Source organism: Jatropha curcas, chromosome 2 (assembly GCF_041381405.1).
Source record: "Jatropha curcas cultivar XTBG-Jc1 chromosome 2, XTBG_Jcur_1.0, whole genome shotgun sequence".
NCBI classification, from domain to species: domain Eukaryota; kingdom Viridiplantae; phylum Streptophyta; class Magnoliopsida; order Malpighiales; family Euphorbiaceae; genus Jatropha; species Jatropha curcas.
Window position 1 is genome coordinate 28,453,399 of NC_143152.1, and position 17,160 is coordinate 28,470,558.

The 17,160-nt window shown below is 33.3% G+C and overlaps 1 protein-coding gene across 1 annotated transcript; it reads left to right on the forward strand.

Moving 5' to 3' along the window:
- Positions 1-12,241: 12,241 nt before the first annotated feature.
- On the forward strand, positions 12,242-16,238 carry LOC105649007 (uncharacterized). The gene is made up of 8 exons (XM_012235522.4): positions 12,242-12,569; positions 12,706-12,814; positions 13,327-13,442; positions 13,959-14,078; positions 14,235-14,324; positions 14,517-14,665; positions 15,519-15,786; positions 15,918-16,238. The coding sequence occupies exons 1-8, from the start codon at positions 12,339-12,341 to the stop codon at positions 16,068-16,070; spliced, it is 1,236 nt and encodes a 411-aa protein (XP_012090912.1). The 5' UTR covers positions 12,242-12,338; the 3' UTR covers positions 16,071-16,238.
- Positions 16,239-17,160: the final 922 nt, after the last annotated feature.

The following is a 17,160-nucleotide window of genomic DNA, read 5'->3' on the forward strand; positions in this document are numbered from 1 at the left end:
ACATAATTAAGATCGTTGAGTATATTTAATTTTTTTACTAACCCTCTTAAAGAGTTATATTTTATTTAAAAATAATTTTATTATTATCAGTTATTTGACCGCGGATTTACATTAAATCTATAACCAACCTAACCGGTTTATAATCTGTGGGTCTACACATTTAATGGATTGGATTGGATAAAAAAATTATAGACCCACATATACAGGTCAAAAACTTTAAATTAATCAATCCGACCCAACCCGACCCACGTGCAGCCCTAGTGGCACCGTAACAAGATTATTTGGGATCATCACAACAAACATCTAGTCTTCTTTTCAAAAAAAAAAAAAAAACCAAACATCTAGTCTTCGTGCAAGTCTGTCTTCAACTCTTAGCAGGCGTCATACTGTTCCTGGATATATCCAACCAACCATGACAGTCCTGCAGCGGCAAGTTTTCACAAATGGAGCTTTGTTTTCAGCAATGGGTGCATCAGGTTTTGGTTCGGTTGAGAAGATATAGAGGGTTGGATTTTGGTTCGGTTGAGAAGAGATAGAAGGTCATTTCAAGATTGCCTTAACAGGCAAATTCCCAGGCTGCAGTTCTGCTATTTTAGTCGAGGCTATGGCTCTTCGTCAGAATTTGCTTTGGATTGGAGGTAATTTACATGGAACAGGCTCTGTATATACCGATTCACAGCAAGTTATCTATTTTTATCATCTCCAACACCAGATTGCTCTCCTTATGGTTTGGTGATAAATAATTGTAAAATAGTTTTTAAGTTCTCTGTTCAATGGATTCGACTCCAAATGAATCTTGGAGCTCATCAATTAGCAAAATCTTCGTGTAACCATATTAGTCTCCCAATTTGAGAATCTATTCCAAATTATTTGTATTCTCTTTATATGGATTAATATATTTCCGTTTCTTTAAAAAAAAATAAATCTATTAATTCCATATTGTGTTTTATTTTTTTCAATTAAATAAAAAAATTTAATAAATTCACAAAATTTTTATTAGATCACTCAATATTCTATCAAATCAAACTAAATTAACATAAATCGCCCATCCCCCCTCTTTTGGAGGAAGAGAGATATTTCCTAATTTTCAGTTTCTTTTTAATTTTTCAAAATTGTACAAAATTTCTTTCTTCGATTCCATTTAATCTAATTCGTCACTGAGTCTACACTGTACCACAAACAAAACAAGCATAAATACTACCAGTAGGACCCACATTTTTATCCTAATTGATTATTTCGGACCGTGTAAGGAAATTTCATAGCCAAGAATATTTTTCATTTATCTATTTCTACCCACCAATAAATATATGTAAGGAATTCTCAAATTCATATAAACCGATGAAAAACGAAAAGTCATAGACAGTCTTTTCTTTCCTGACTATAAATTATTTCACCCCTTTATTATAGAATCATCTCATTTCACTTTAGTTTCTTGAAAATGACATAATACGGCCATTTCAATACAACTGATTACATAAATATCCATTGACAAAAGTGACATAAGATGATTACATAATATAGGTGACATCTTGTAGCAATCTAATCAGACCTTTGTATTCCGTGATTAATTTTCATATGCTTTCAGATTTTCATTTAATTAAGTTAATCTAAAATATCAAACTTACAATCAATCAGTTGTGGTCTAGTTGGTCTTCTCAAAAATGCAAGAAGTAGAAGAACTCTAGTTTGAATTCTTTCGACTATAAGAATTTTCATCAATTTAGTAAGTTAAAAAAAGAGCTATTCGAATCATCACATTAATAAAGAAGACCAATTAAATCACATTTGATTAGTTGAAAACGAATATATTTATAAAACGTGTATCACAAAAGTATTCCCTGCATGTGCCTATGCCTCATTAGCTTTGCAGAAAATGAAACAAATATTAAAATTATTGTATACCATAAAAAATGCACCAGTAAAGATAATGATGAATATGATAATTTTGAAATTCCTAATGAAGTAGCTTTGTCTAAAGGAAATTAAACCTAACGATTAAATATTCCTCATATATTCTCCTGCAACTTCTATATAATGAGGATTTTGTTGTTCCCAAATATACAAGAAAAGACGACTAGTAGAAAGCAACTAGCTAGCTATGGCAGAACGAGTTAAAGATCGAGTGCGAGACCATTTTGAGCGAAAGATCGATAGGCTACACAGAGCTGCTGATATTATAACCTTTCCTTTAGCCCCACTTGATGGAGCCATACATGGCATAGCTCGAGGTGCTCTAAACTGGCTCACCGATACCCATCCTGAGGAAAAACCTAAACCCTGTAACGAGACTTGTCTACCACCACAACCACAAAGCTGTTTTGCTCCTCCTCCTCCTCCTGCTAGTTATGCTTATCCTCCTGCTCCGTCTCCTCCTCCGCCGCCACCACCTTATTATACCAACCCTTCACAGCCAGGTCCTGGTTATCCATACCCTCCTTATTCCTATTATAACACTGGTGGCCACACTAATACCGGCAATGATAATAATAGTTCTGGGCAAACAAACAATGGAGCTGTCAAATTTGGAAACATTGGTAGCTCCTAAGAAGAACTTGTTGCATGGTTTGCTTGCAAGCTCTATATGGATCCAGCAGTAACCGAATGACCTTTCTATCTATATAATTATATATGTATGAATAATTCTGCTGGTGTAATCTTAGTTGTATTTGAGGTTTTAAACCTCTCTTTATTGATAAATAAATTAGTTATTGTTCTAATATCCTCTTTTTTTTTAAAAAAATTAATTATTGTTTCGTATAAGTAATATTATAATATTATGCAAGGGCAATTAATTGGTTCATTTGTAAAATATTTTACAAGGAAAATATTTTCCTTGAAAATATTTTTCAAATGACTTATTTTCCATTTTTGGTTGCAATTTAAAAATTAGTTAAAAATATTAAAATTTTTAACTCATAAGACGATGAAAATAAAAATACTAATAGTATAAATTTCGTATTTTAAAAATTTTATTGTTAAATATGAGAAGAATGTAAAAAAAATTAAATTATAAAAGTCACTGGTGGCAGGTGTTGTTGGTGGATGGTGGCCGTGATGGTGAACGGTGAGTGGTGATAATGGTTACTGATAATTAATAAATTAACAAAATATGAATTTATAAGGTTATTATTGTAACATCCCTTTCCGGTCCACCCGTTAACCCGAATGAACCGAGCCGAGACGCTACAATCTGGTTGAACCTATGTCCTGTCATGCGGATATCATACTGTATGAAAAATATGAATATAAACTACTCCCAATTACACTTTAAACTTCCAACGTCTCCAAAGAATCATCATAACACAATAACACTTTATATATCTTTTCATAATTATATAAATCCTCAACAGCATTTAATATCTAGCAATTAAGTGCATTCATGATCTATATCGAGTCTTCATGACTTAATCATACCAACTAGAGTAACATATTTCATATTCAATCATTTTCTCCAAATACTTACACCACAATAATTACATGCTTCCATTATATTTTCATAAGTATTATTCTTATCTCCAACTACTTATACCAAAATAATTACATGCTTCACTTATATTTACAATCACATAGGCTTTAACAAATGTAATAATTATACATGCCATAAATCTTAATACATGCCATAATTCTTAATATTACAACTCTCAATCTACTATGACCAAGTTAGTCACTTCTGCTTTGAACGTACTCCTCAAATCTTCAAGTACTAACCACAATCTTCAACCTACGCGTGATAAAAATCGACGCGCTGAGTATAAAACTCAGTGGTGCTCATAATTCACATACTTAATAAAGTGCGATGGCAACTAACTTAAAATACAAATTTTATAAAGCATTGATACTCATAGAATCAGTAAATTTCAACATAAATGTCTCTTTATAGCAACGAATAAATTTCTAATTCAAAACATCAATAATTTAGTTCTAATTATCTCATAACTCCTTTCCATGAACCTATAATCACACATTATGATACTAGCATGATCTTATCTGCTATTCATTGTGTTGTATGGATGAGATCAATAAACATGTAAGAAGACATAACAGTATATGTTCATTGTCTTACTTGCTATTCATTATGCTGTATGACTTATGCACTTTTAGTCACATCATATAAGTTATGATTCATAACATCTCATGACTGTATGGCTCCTTAAAGATTCAATAAATAACCTTGTAAGCATATATAGCATGATACTATCATACTCTTACCTGATGTTCTTTATGTTGTATGAACTCTGCAACTTTGATTAAACTCAGTGAATATCACAATGAATGAAGAAACATATAAGCACATACATATGTAGAAATAAACATTTACTCACATATAGAATGTAAGCACACATATCATGATACTTTCATTTTCCCTTAATGATCTTTCTTGCTGTTTAGTACACTGTATGATTATGCAATTTATAGTCGATATAACTGTATAGCTCCATAAGATTATAGTGAAACGAAGTGATAAGAAAAACTGTATGAAACTGGATGAAACTGTATGCTTGGCTGCTATGGCATGTATAATCATATCCACTCAACGGCCTGTAGCCGGAGTACCAAACTGTATGGGGCGCAGATCTGCTATTCTATGTCGCGACATAGCCTTATCTACATGGTTTCTACCTAACCTCAATGGAGCATAATGTTGGTATGTCAATAGATAAAACAAATGCATAGTAACTGTGTCATAATTTGCATGCTTGTGTCATGTTATTTTCACTTGCTTGTGTCATAAAATTAACTGCTTCATCATTTCATAAAATTTACTGCTTACCTGTATGTTGATAGCCTCGCCAAGCGGGCAACTTGTGTCATGTTAGTTTCACACCATTTGCATGCTTGCATTTTGTGTTTATACATGTGTTCATGTTGTCTTTTTGCTTTAAAATGATTGAAGACACACAAGTTGAGAAAAGGAATACAATTGCATAGAATTCATACCTTCACACACCATTTCACATCATTTCACAATTGCATAGAATACAATTACAAGTTGTGTTTACCTCATTTCACATCATTTGCATGCTTGCATGTTGTTTTGATGCATGTTCTAATGTTGTCTTTTTGTTTTAAATTGATTGGAGGCATATAAGTTGAGTAAAGGAATACAATTGCATTGAAAAAGAAGTCCAAAAGTGCATGAAAACACATGTCGCGAGCGCGTCTTTCAAAGTCGCGAGAGCGAGATGCAAAAAATGAGAGTCTGTGTGTTATCGGGCACAAGTCGCGAGCGCGCACTTGAAAGTCGCGAGCGCGTAGAGTGCAAAATGAGAGACAGTGAGTTCCCAGGCCAAATTCGCGAGCGCGCGGGGAAGGTCGCGAGCGCTTACAGGCCAGGGGCTAAGTCGCGAGCGCGCAGTGCAAAATCGCGAGTGCGTAAAGCACCAAATGAGAGTCAGAGAGTTTCAGGTGAAGGTCGCGAGCGCGCAAATGAAAGTCGCGATCGCGAGCTTTTCATGCAATTCGCGCGCGCGCATTTTTCAGCCTGCACAGTCTGTACTCTTTTGACCATATCTCTCAATATATAACTCCGATTTGGGTGATTCAAAAACCCATGTAAAGCTAACACATAGAGAAACAAATAACTCTTCTATGACACTTCCTAATTCCATCATTAAATGGGGTAAAAATCAAGGTGAAGTTACTGGTAACTTTTCCAGCAAAACTTGTTTCAGCATGAACTCAATATCTACTTCATTTATTCATTTCATCTCATGCTTTTTCACCATTTTCAGTCATCTTACTCAACATGAAATAACATACTTTCTCATTATCAACACACCACACAAATTCTCATGCAAGAAAATTAATTAAACGAAAAGAGATAGCACACCTTTACGCCAATAAGCTTAAGCTCATCTTTTAGCTTCCTTCTACCTTTGGCTCACCTCTCCTATACAATAGAGTTCTTATAAATTATCTAACAATATCACAAAATGAGTCAAGTATGAAATTTAAGAAGGTTTACTTACTTGGATAGAATAGAAGTTGAATTAATGCTTAACTCCCATTAACATCTTCCCCACCATTAAACATGATGGAGAAAAGAAAGTGTAAGAGGAAAGTAGAGGAAGAAGATGAAGATAAGGATGAAGAAATGAAAATGAAATGGAATCCACGGGTAGTCTCTAGAATGTCATTGATTTTTATGTGAAAATTACCAAATGGTACCTCAAGTGTCAACATGGTACAACTCAATACCTCAACTTTATACTTTAATGAAATCAACTCCTAATCCTTATACTTTGATCTTTTATTTCCTTCAAATAAGTCCACTTCTTCTCCTTATTTCATTCTAGCCCACTCTAGACTCTAATGGCTCGAACCGGGTTTTAAAGCAGCCCGACTCGACTCTAAGCAACGACTCGATTCAATAGAAAAATAAAACGTTACAATTATAAGTTTGTCAAACTCTGAAAAATGATTTATGCTCTTAAAAATGAAAAATTATTTTCCTTAAAAATGTTTTAATTTTCCTTTAAATTGGAAAATATTTTCCGTTGACTTTTTTTCCTGAATTCCCTCAAACAATGAAAAATTATGGAAAATATTTTCATATAAATTATTTTACTAGAATAGTTGTGTACAAGATTTTTTCGTTTTGAAAAAAGAATGAGATAACAAAACGAACAAAAATTACATCAGAACATTTCTAAGATACGAGACTCCAAACACAAGTCATGAAGAATCAAATGAAACATGCCTGTAGGAGGCCGTTGAATTCGATGCAGCCCAGGCGCAAGACTAGCTCCATAATGTGCAAGCCAGTCTGCGCAAACATTGCCTTCTCTATAGAGAATATTACAATTTCAGCGTCACTACGTACGTGCGTCGCTCGATTGCAATTGGATGGAGTTTGGTTTTAATGCCAAATATTACGACGTTCAGAGAATCATGCCTTGAAAACTAGCTATCAAAGATTCAAAACAAGTCTCATGTCTTATCTTGCAGCTGAAAATGAGATACTCACACTATCATCCAACCACATTCAAGTCCCCCCAATATATATAAAGCACTTCATTAATCCAAAGAAAACATTAGATAACTGTGCCACAAAAATTGAATATTTTTAGAACCTTAGAATATGTCTATATTTTTTTTTTATCAGCAATTTATAGTTTGTTATTATTAATTATAAATTTAAGAAAAACTTAGCAAATGTAAAAACCTTAATTTTAATTAAACCAATATATAGGTCTCTCAGCATACCCAATCTAAGTAAAAAAATTTTAAAAATCTGAACAACAAGAAAAAGATATGAGAATACCATTACCCCTAATCATGTATTGGTTCATTCACTCTTTGGCAACTATATCGTACAATTATTTTTGCATAATTTATATAATATGAAAATTAGAAATATTAAAAATTTTCAATAATGAAAATAAAAATTTATACTATATTCATAGTTATATTAAAATTTTGTTTCTCTCTTATGAAAAGAGATCCATATCAATTCAACCCCATCTGCGTTAAAATGGTAATTGGCACCCTACTAGATAATTCCCATACTGCAAGTGGGATAACAAGTTTAATTCCATTATTTCTCTAAAAAGAAAAAACCATGAAAAATAAAATAGTCGCAGTCCTCTTCTCCACATAATATGGTGAATATGAATAATTCTTATAGAGAAAAAGTAGCTTTAGTACGAAGCAGAAAATATATTCTTCATCATCCCTGCACACATCCATAAATAGATTGTATATATTAAGTGTATCAGTGCACCATAACCAAAGCATAAGTAATTAAGCTAGTTATAGAACAGTGTGGCTATGGCTGTCCGAGTTAAAAATCAGGTGAGAGACAGTGTCGAACTACAGTTCGATACTCTGCACAGGGTAGCTGATGTTGTAACTTTTCCTTTAGCTCCACTGGACGGTGCCATACATGGCGTTGCTCGCGGTCTTTTCAACTGGGTTACTGATACTCATCCTGAAGAAAAGACCAACCTCAAGAAGAAAGCTTCATCAAAATGTTTAGTACAACCACCTTCGTCTTATGAATCTTATCATTCCTATCCTCCGCCGCCACCACAATGCAATCCCAACAGCTATGCTGCTCCTCCTCCGCCACCGCCTCATAATGGAAACTATGGGTATCCCGGATATCCTTCGGCTCATCATCCGCCACCTCATAATGGAAATCATGGATATCCTCCTGCTCCTCCTCCTCCTCCTCCTCCGCCACCGTCTCATAATGGTAACTATGGGTATCCCGGGTATCCTCCGGCTCATCCTCCGCCACCTCATAACAACCATGGATATCCTCCGGCTCCTCCTCCACCACCACCTTATTATGGCCACCCTTCACAGCCAGGTCCAGGTTATCCATATCCTCCTTATTCTTACCATAATAGTGGTGGCCATACCAATACCGGCAACGGTAATAATAGTTCCGGTCAAAAAAACGAAGGAACTATGAAATTTGGCAACATAGGCAGCTCTTAAGAACTTGGTATGAGTAATTAATTAATGAAGCTAAGTGTGAAGTGAAAGTTAGCAGCTAGCTGTTCAAAACAATTAAATAACATGTCTGCGGCTTTAGAGTTATGACCAACGTAAGTATCTACCTGTCCAAGACTGTGTTGTGTTATATATATATATATATATATATATATATATATGTATATATATATGAGGTCTTATATGTACCTCTTTATTTCATGATAAATAAAATATTATGGTAATATCTTTAACTACCGATCTATTATTTAATTTCCTTATTATGTTTATTTTTGAGTATTGATCATATATATTTGTACAGCAAATAATTTGCTTATTATGTTCATTTTTTATCTTCATTTATTTGGTCCATATATCTTATTTAGGTGTTTTTAAAATAAAAATACCGGAGGGGAAATAAAATATTTTAATTTTTACAGGAATAAAACATAATTTTTATAAGGATTTTTTTTTTCCAATCCAATTTTGACTTCTGTAAGTGAATAAAATCATGGGCTTTTCCATCTAAAGTAAAAAACAAAAGAAAACAAAATGATGTTGCTGCAATTTTTGCAATATTAACAACGCCAACAATGGTTAGATCATTCGAAGAGGATTATATTCCCATGCAGTGGGGAGAGAGGGGGATATTGGATTTGGAGGAGCACCGACCCTCAAACTCCAAAAATTTTTATAATTTTACTTTATAATACAGTGAAAAAAAAAAAAATCTTTCTTTGCTTTGGAAATTTTTATTTTGAATTTTTTTTTTTTGGCATCCAAATTTTAAAGTCTAGCTCCATCTCGATTTGCGTATGAACTTTTTCAATAATATTGAAACTTTGAAATTTAAAATTGCTATCATTACTAGGAAGACTTTATATCTAACGTCAACCTGAATTAATTTCATCCATATAAGTTGGTGGCAATAGCATATATGCAAAAAAATAAAAAATAAAAGATAAATAAATAACACTATAAATAACAAAATTAGAAGAAAAGATTATGATCATATCCTTCTCTTTTTAAAAGTACGATTGCACTATCTCTGTCTTTTAAAAAAAAAAGATAATTCTTTCCTCATTTTTTCAATGGGGTTTTACGGTTTCTATACTTGAAGCAGGGGCAGACGCAAGCTAGGGCGAAGGGGCCGTGGCCCTCTCAAAAAAAAAAAAAAAAAAATCAATTTTTAATGTAAAAAATTTAAAAAAAAAATTTGTTTTGCCATTTATAATTAAATAAAATTATTTTTTGGCCTCCTAACTATTTGGGCGGAGTCTCCTGCTGCTTTGAAGCATCGTTATATTCTTCTTCCACTTTCAAAGCATCCACCAATATATACACACGCGTTAGTGGTTGGGAAATGGGTTCTCATTGTCGAATGCTTTGTTTGTGCTGTGAAGAATCATGCTTCAACTAGTTAGGTAAAATTAAAATACAATAGGAAAAATAAAAAAAATTAAAATTAAAATAATTAAAAAAATATAGATTAATTGGAATCAAAGTTGGCTATGAAATGAAGTCATTACATATACATAGATATGTTTCATCATCCTCTGTTTATTAGGATGATTATATGAACGTTACAATTTCTAATAATTACTTTTGAGTTCGGTTTGCTAAAAATATATTCAAACTCAAACTCAATTTATTTACAGTTTATAATTTTTATTTTTCAAAAAAAAAAAAAATTATGGCTTTTTTTGCAAACTTAAAATTGAGCTTAATTTGAGATTCACTAACTCAATAGTGAATTTTGTATAATTTGAAATAACAAATAAATTGACGAAGTGATTTTATGTCACATCTTGTGATAATGAAAGCTTGAATTCCTTAATTAATGGATTTGAATTTGAAGCCTATAAAAGAGTACCCTTTCATATAGCTCATCTAATAAGATAAAATAAAAACAATTATTTTTCATTTTTATATAATTTGATTTCTTCTCTAATATAACACCAGATATCAATATCATTAGCGAAAAACTTACCTAAGTGAGAATACTTCTTAAAGAATCTTTAGTTTCATTTATTTGGTCTATAAAGAGAACCATAGACCTGTATAAGTTTTTTCCATATTACTATGTGTGAATTTAAAAAAAAAATGTATTAGTTCTACATCGTGCATCTCAAAAAGTTTTTTATGCTTGTGCCATGCCAGCCTGATGCCTCACCTCTGCTATAGTAAAAAATTCGTGTGGTTTTCTCAGATTTTGCATGTCTCTATGTATATATATTTCTTCTATTTTTTTTAGCAAAGCTCTTGAGATCGTAACGTAAGTCTATTGTGTCAATTTGGCATTTTATAAGTGGAGATAGAATAAAGCATCCATAATAAATTATGCGTTCTAGATTCAACACATTTCCACCTTCGCCCAAAGGAAACAGATGTCATAATCACGTTGTGAAGTTGTACACAATAACCATGCACCCAATGATAAATGGGAAAGACAATTTTGGGATTTCTAATTAACGAAGTAGCTTTGGTCTGAAGCTAATGTTCCTCATAGATTCTCTGGCAACCTCTATATAATAAGAATTTCCTTGTTCCTATTCCTGCAAGCATAGTAAGATTAAGATAGTTACAAGCAACTAGCTATGGCAGAACGAATTAAAGAACAAGTGCGAGACCATTTCGACCCAAAGATTGATAAGCTACACAGAGTTGAAGAGACTGACATGAAAAAATGTATATCATTATTACCAAAACCACTACACTGCTATGCTCCTCCTACTCCTCCTCCTGTTTGTTTTGCTTATACACAGAAATATATAATAACTCCTCCACCACCACCACAATACTGCTATGCTCCTCCTCCTCCTCCTCCTTATTATGTTTATCCCCCTGCTCCGCCTCCTCCACCACCACCGCTGCCTTATTATGCCAATCCTAGTTATCCAAACCCTTATTCCTATCATAATAGCGGCAGCCATACTAATACTGGGAATGGTAATAATAGCTCCGGGCAATTAAATTAATGATGGGGCTATCGAATTTGCTAATATTGGTAGCTCGTAAGAAGAACTTGTTGCTTGGTTGGTTTGCATGTAAGCTATATATCAGTAAGAATAGAATGTTGCGGTAATGTGTTAGAGAGTGTAGATCTCTCTTTATGATAAATAAATTAGTAATTATGCTAATAGCTTCTTGTGTGTGTGTGTGTTTTTTCCTTATAAATTGATTATAAGTAATATTGTCCAAAAATGTGATTAATTCATTAGTAAACCCTCAATGCAGTGAAAGATTACTTTCCATTGGTTGGTCTATGGATACGAGCTCATACATGATCCAAGTCTAGACAAATTAATCTCAGAATATGCAAAATGATCATTATGATCATGATAAATCATGATTATTGAATTATTTTACATACTAAATTTATAAAAATACATTTAACTTATCGATTTGTTGCAGAATCACTCTATATTTTGAGTATGAAGTAGTCAATTTTAAAAAACCGTAGTGTTAACTTGATTGAACTTTTATATATAAAATTATTAAACAGGATTGACTTGCTTGGACCCGTCTACGTACTCATTAATGAACCAAAGTATTTTTTTTATTAAAATGAGAGTATTATAACGATTAATTATGAAAAAAAAGATAAAATAAAATAGAGATAATTTTTAAAAAATCTCAATTTTAATTGATTGGTCTGTAGATAGGCTTACCGGGTTTAAACAAGTCTAATACCGAAGAAGTTTGCTTTGTCGGCTTTGGGCCAGAAAAAACTAACCCAAACAAAGCTGTTGTTGACCCTTACCGAGCCCAATTCGCTCAGCTAAATAAAATTTAGAGGTGGTTTTCATCAACTAATGTCAGAACTACGAACTGCAAAGTGCAAACTGAAGCTAGGCTTGGGCAACTGAAAATCAGCTCCGAGGTCCAAACCCGACTCAATGGCAGGATCTACTAGCGGCACCGGTTCTTCCAATCCCTCACCGGCTCCTCCTGCTCCTAAAATCCTTTTGGCAAAGCCCGGTCTTGTCACTTCTGGGCCGGTGGTAGGTAAATTCGGCCGTGCCGGTGCCGAAGATGAAACTGTATCGCATAGGTCTCGTCTACCTGCAATCGGCTCTCTCAATCTCCTCTCTGATTCCTGGGAATTTCACATTGATCGTTTTCTTCCTGTAACTCTCATGCTACTTTTGTGTCTATATGTATCGCTTTAGCTTCAATTTGGTGGAGATTTTTTTTAAAGTTGTTTGGGGAATAATATGGGTATTGTGAAGCTAAAGCTTGATAAAAGTTTGTGATTTTGTGCAGTTTCTGACTGAGAATACAGACTTCACGGTCGTTGGAGTGATTGGGCCGCCTGGAGTTGGCAAATCAACCATCATGAATGAACTTTATGGCTTTGATGGAAGTTCACCTGGTTAGTATTTTCTTTATATTATAAGTGCGAGATACTTATTCCTTTCGAATTTATACGTTCACATTGTTGTTAATTGTCTATATAGGTTGTATTTGGTAATTTATGGGTGCTTAGTTTCAGTATGATTTTTAACTAAAACATTTATTTTCATTTCTCTTATAGTCACCTTTCTTTCGCAATTATATTTTTGGGTTTTATCCTGACTAGAAGAAGAACTGTAGTATAGAGTTTTGTTCTTGGTAGTGAATGATTATAGAAGTGGCAATGTTATGCTTTTTATATGAGTGTCTAGCAATTTCAGTTATGTGGAAGAAAGTTGAAACCAAGTTAAGGTGACTTTAGTGAGAAGCTATAACCATTCATCTGACGGCAGTCTTAAAAAGAGGGGCAATAAGATGCTTTTCTGATTAGTTCTCATAGCAAAATGCTATTTGTCTGCTTGAGTTCATATGTGATGTTTTATTTGTTGTAAGACTACTTCCCGAAGATAACTTTGCAATTCTATAATACAGGAATGCTGCCGCCATTTACTATACAGACAGAAGATAACAGAGCAATGGCTAGACATTGCAGTGTAGGCATTGAACCAAGGATATCTGCTGAGAGGCTTATACTTCTTGACACCCAGGTTTTGATTATAAACCTCTCTTTTGAATCATGCACCTGATTTGTTTTTTCTTATGACATGCAAACAACATGGTTTACTGTATTCTGACTTGGAGTATTAATTGACCATTTAAAATTACTTTAAAGAGGTCTTCCACATAATGAATAAATACATGAAGACCAAGAGAGTGCTTCTACAATTGAGTCTAAACGATGAATTTATGAGGTTGCCTTTCACACTATAACATGTGAAAAAAATTCCTGACAGAACATGGAAAATTCCATTCCTATATTCTTTTAACAGAAAACTGGACATATGCTTGAGCAGCATACTTTCGAAGCTTATAAACAATAGTTCACTCCAATTTTTTGACACCAGATTTGTGGGTATCATGCCTTTTTAATGTGTATTACTCACCTTTATCCCCGACATTTCTTGATTATCTCTCTGTTAATTCCCCCCCCCCCCCCCTCCCCCCCTCCCTTCTTTTTCTTTTTCCTTCCCTTTACCCCTATTACAATTTTTGTTTATTTGCAGCCTGTTTTTAGCCCTTCTATACTATCTGAGATGATGAGACCTGATGGTTCGTCCACTATTTCAGTTTTAAGTGGTGAAAATCTATCTGCTGAATTGGCTCATGAACTTATGGCTATTCAGGTGAGTAAAGAGAAAGTGCACATCTTACTTCTGTACTAGAGCATAATCTTTGTACATATTGATTCTACCTACTCCTTTTGGTATTCTTTCGATTGACAATCATAGAATGTCTAATGAATTTATATATTTATGGTCTTCTGTAAGGATTCCCTTTAGCTCGGTGTTCTTCTAGCATCCATTTGTCACATTGTGCTGGTGGTATCAGATGGAGTTCATGATGATGATATGTGGCATTTAATGTTGACGGTATCATTCCCACCCTAATCTTCTGCTCACTAATGTGTGATATTTCATATTGCACCAGAAAGTTATTATGCTAGTAATCTGCCTAATTTCTAGGCGTTTCTGTTGCATCTCGTTTGGCTATTGATCTTCTTGTTACTCTCATCCTTGGACATTCTGGCTGGAAAAATTACAATTGTTTCTTTCTATTCGCAGGTTGACCTGTTGAAACATGGGATACCTGATCCATCTTCGTTAACACCTTCACATATGCAGAGCTCTAACGCCGGGCCTGAAAAAGAAAACAAAGATAAAATCATTGAAGGTGAAGAATATATGGCTACTCCAGTCTTTGTGCATACGAAGTAAGTAATCTTTTTCTGTGATGCTAAATAATTACCTTGTGTGGAGGCAACAATTTGATAGTGTTTGCAGCCTTTAATTGAGTTGTACAGAATATTAGCGAAAGACATGGTTTAATTTTCCTCCTTCAAATGGGTTGTGTGTCGTGGTTATTGTATTAGTTTTCAAGTTTTTCAAGGCATTTATCTCTATATGCTAGTTTCATGAAGAACCATTTCTTGGTTTCAGTATTTGGCCCACATGGCTATATGATAAAGTTGATTTGTCACATTGTACATACACATGCTTATGATTTGTTCCTTCCAGGCTTGCAGTATAAATTTCATATTGTCTCTTGCACTGGATTAATGAAGTCAATTTGTTTTCTGTTGCTATTGTAGTTTTGCAATGTTATAATTGCAATTAAATGATATGTAGACATTGTGGAATCACATCCGCACATGGTCATTACTGCATGTTAATGTGATTGCGCTGATGTGTTCTGAAGGCTGGAGCCACTACAAAATGGTGGAGCTGTTATTTGCGAACAATTTCAATAGATTTAATATTTACAAGATCCATGTGATGATTTTTATACTTATAAAATGGCACTTGTATTCTAAATAAGTTTGTGAGGCAAATGAATGATCAATTTAATATGTTGGCATAATCTTTTATTACTGGTGTTAGTCATATGTAACTGCTTGTTGGTAACTTACTGTATTTTGTGACATTTGTTTTATAGAATTGTAGGTGCAGTAAGTTATTGGCTGATTGCTTAAAATTTGTACTTCAGAACTAATTAAAGATGCGGCCGTGTTTCTCATTCCTACTATATGCAGTTAAGCTCATTTATTAATCTCTTTCTGATTGTAGATTGCATGATCAAGATTTTACTCCAATTACCTCAATGCAACTGAAGAAGGCACTCGCACTGTACTTCAGCTCATCTTCATTTGTGAGAGAGAAAGGCAAAAACAAGGGAAAAGAAGATCTCTCGTCTTCCGTGGCTTCTACTACTCGGTGTAATGATGTTCATTTTTCACCTCTGAATTTATTTTTAATCCCATCTAACAACAGAGATGACTTGCCAAGACCTCAACACGAGAGTTTCATCTCTGCACTATGGAAACTGCGAGATGAGGTCTGTCTCTATCTCTCTCTTTTATTACAATAAAGTGTATATAATGTTTTAGCTATTTGATTATCATGCTTCTGGTCATGGCATATGACAGAAGATTGAAATTCTCAGTTTTATACTCTTTTTCCCTTCAGGTTTTATCTATGGACTGCCCTTCCTTTGCAAAGACGGTCTCAGAACGGGACTGGCTGAAAAATTCTGCGAAGATATGGGAACTAGTTAAAAGCTCTGCCATCATTGCTGAGTATAGCCGAACACTTCAAAATTCGGGTATGTTTAGGAGGTAGTAAGCCCAATGTGTGATGCATCTGTGTTAAGAGGTAGCAAAAGATGGTTATATTTGTTATCTTAGTTAGCTGCTTGCCCTTATGCTCTGTACAAGAAATATTCATGTACACAGTTTCTATGTATTTCTTTAACAAATATTCATATACTGCATGCACAGTTTCTTTGTACTTCTCTTTTATTAGCATTTCGAGGCCTATGAATGAAGGATGTTAGCAGATGGATAGGCAAGTTGATTCCAATTTTTTTTTTTTTTTTTTTTTTTTTTTTTTTTTTTTTTTGGGTGCATAATAGTGCAGCTTTTTCTTCTATCCCAAAGAAGCACAGAGTATGAGCATGACTATAAATTGAAGAATGCAATAGTCTGTATTGTTTTGTTCCCTTGCTTTCAGCCCATAACTTTCTGACGAGCCCTCCGTTAAAGTTAGGTAGTGATAAATTTTGTACAAGTAATAGTTATGATTGATGATTTTGAAAAGTTAAATCACTTCCATCCTAACTCTCTTTCAACTAAATTTTAATTTATTTCTACCTTATTATATAACTTAACGTATGATGATAAAAATTTATGATATTAATTTTTTTTATTCATCATGATAAAAATAATGAATGACCATCGACAATTACAATGATAAAAGCATTTAATCAGAACTTCAAATTTCCTCTATTCTATATATATAGCCCTCTTTTGATTTTCATATAGACTAATAAAAACTAATTAGCTTTTCACATAGATTAAGAAAAACTAATTAATATAATTGAATTATATCTTTTGTTTGGTTTTTTTTTTTCTCAAGATATTTCTTTATAATATAAATGATGCATATCAATTGTAAATGTAAAATGTACATTGACTAGGGATATGTTAAGAAATTAGATAATAAATGATATTTTAAAAAAAGAAAAAGGAAATAGGTTTACATTTTTGGATAAATGAAAAAGAAAAGTGAATCTATATATATGGGGTAGAATGAATATAACTTACTCCCTATGTTTTGAGATATTTATTTCAAAATACTTGTACAATAATTAAAGAAGCAATTAATACTTTTAAATTATAACAAATTCAAGGATAATTTAATCATAATTTGA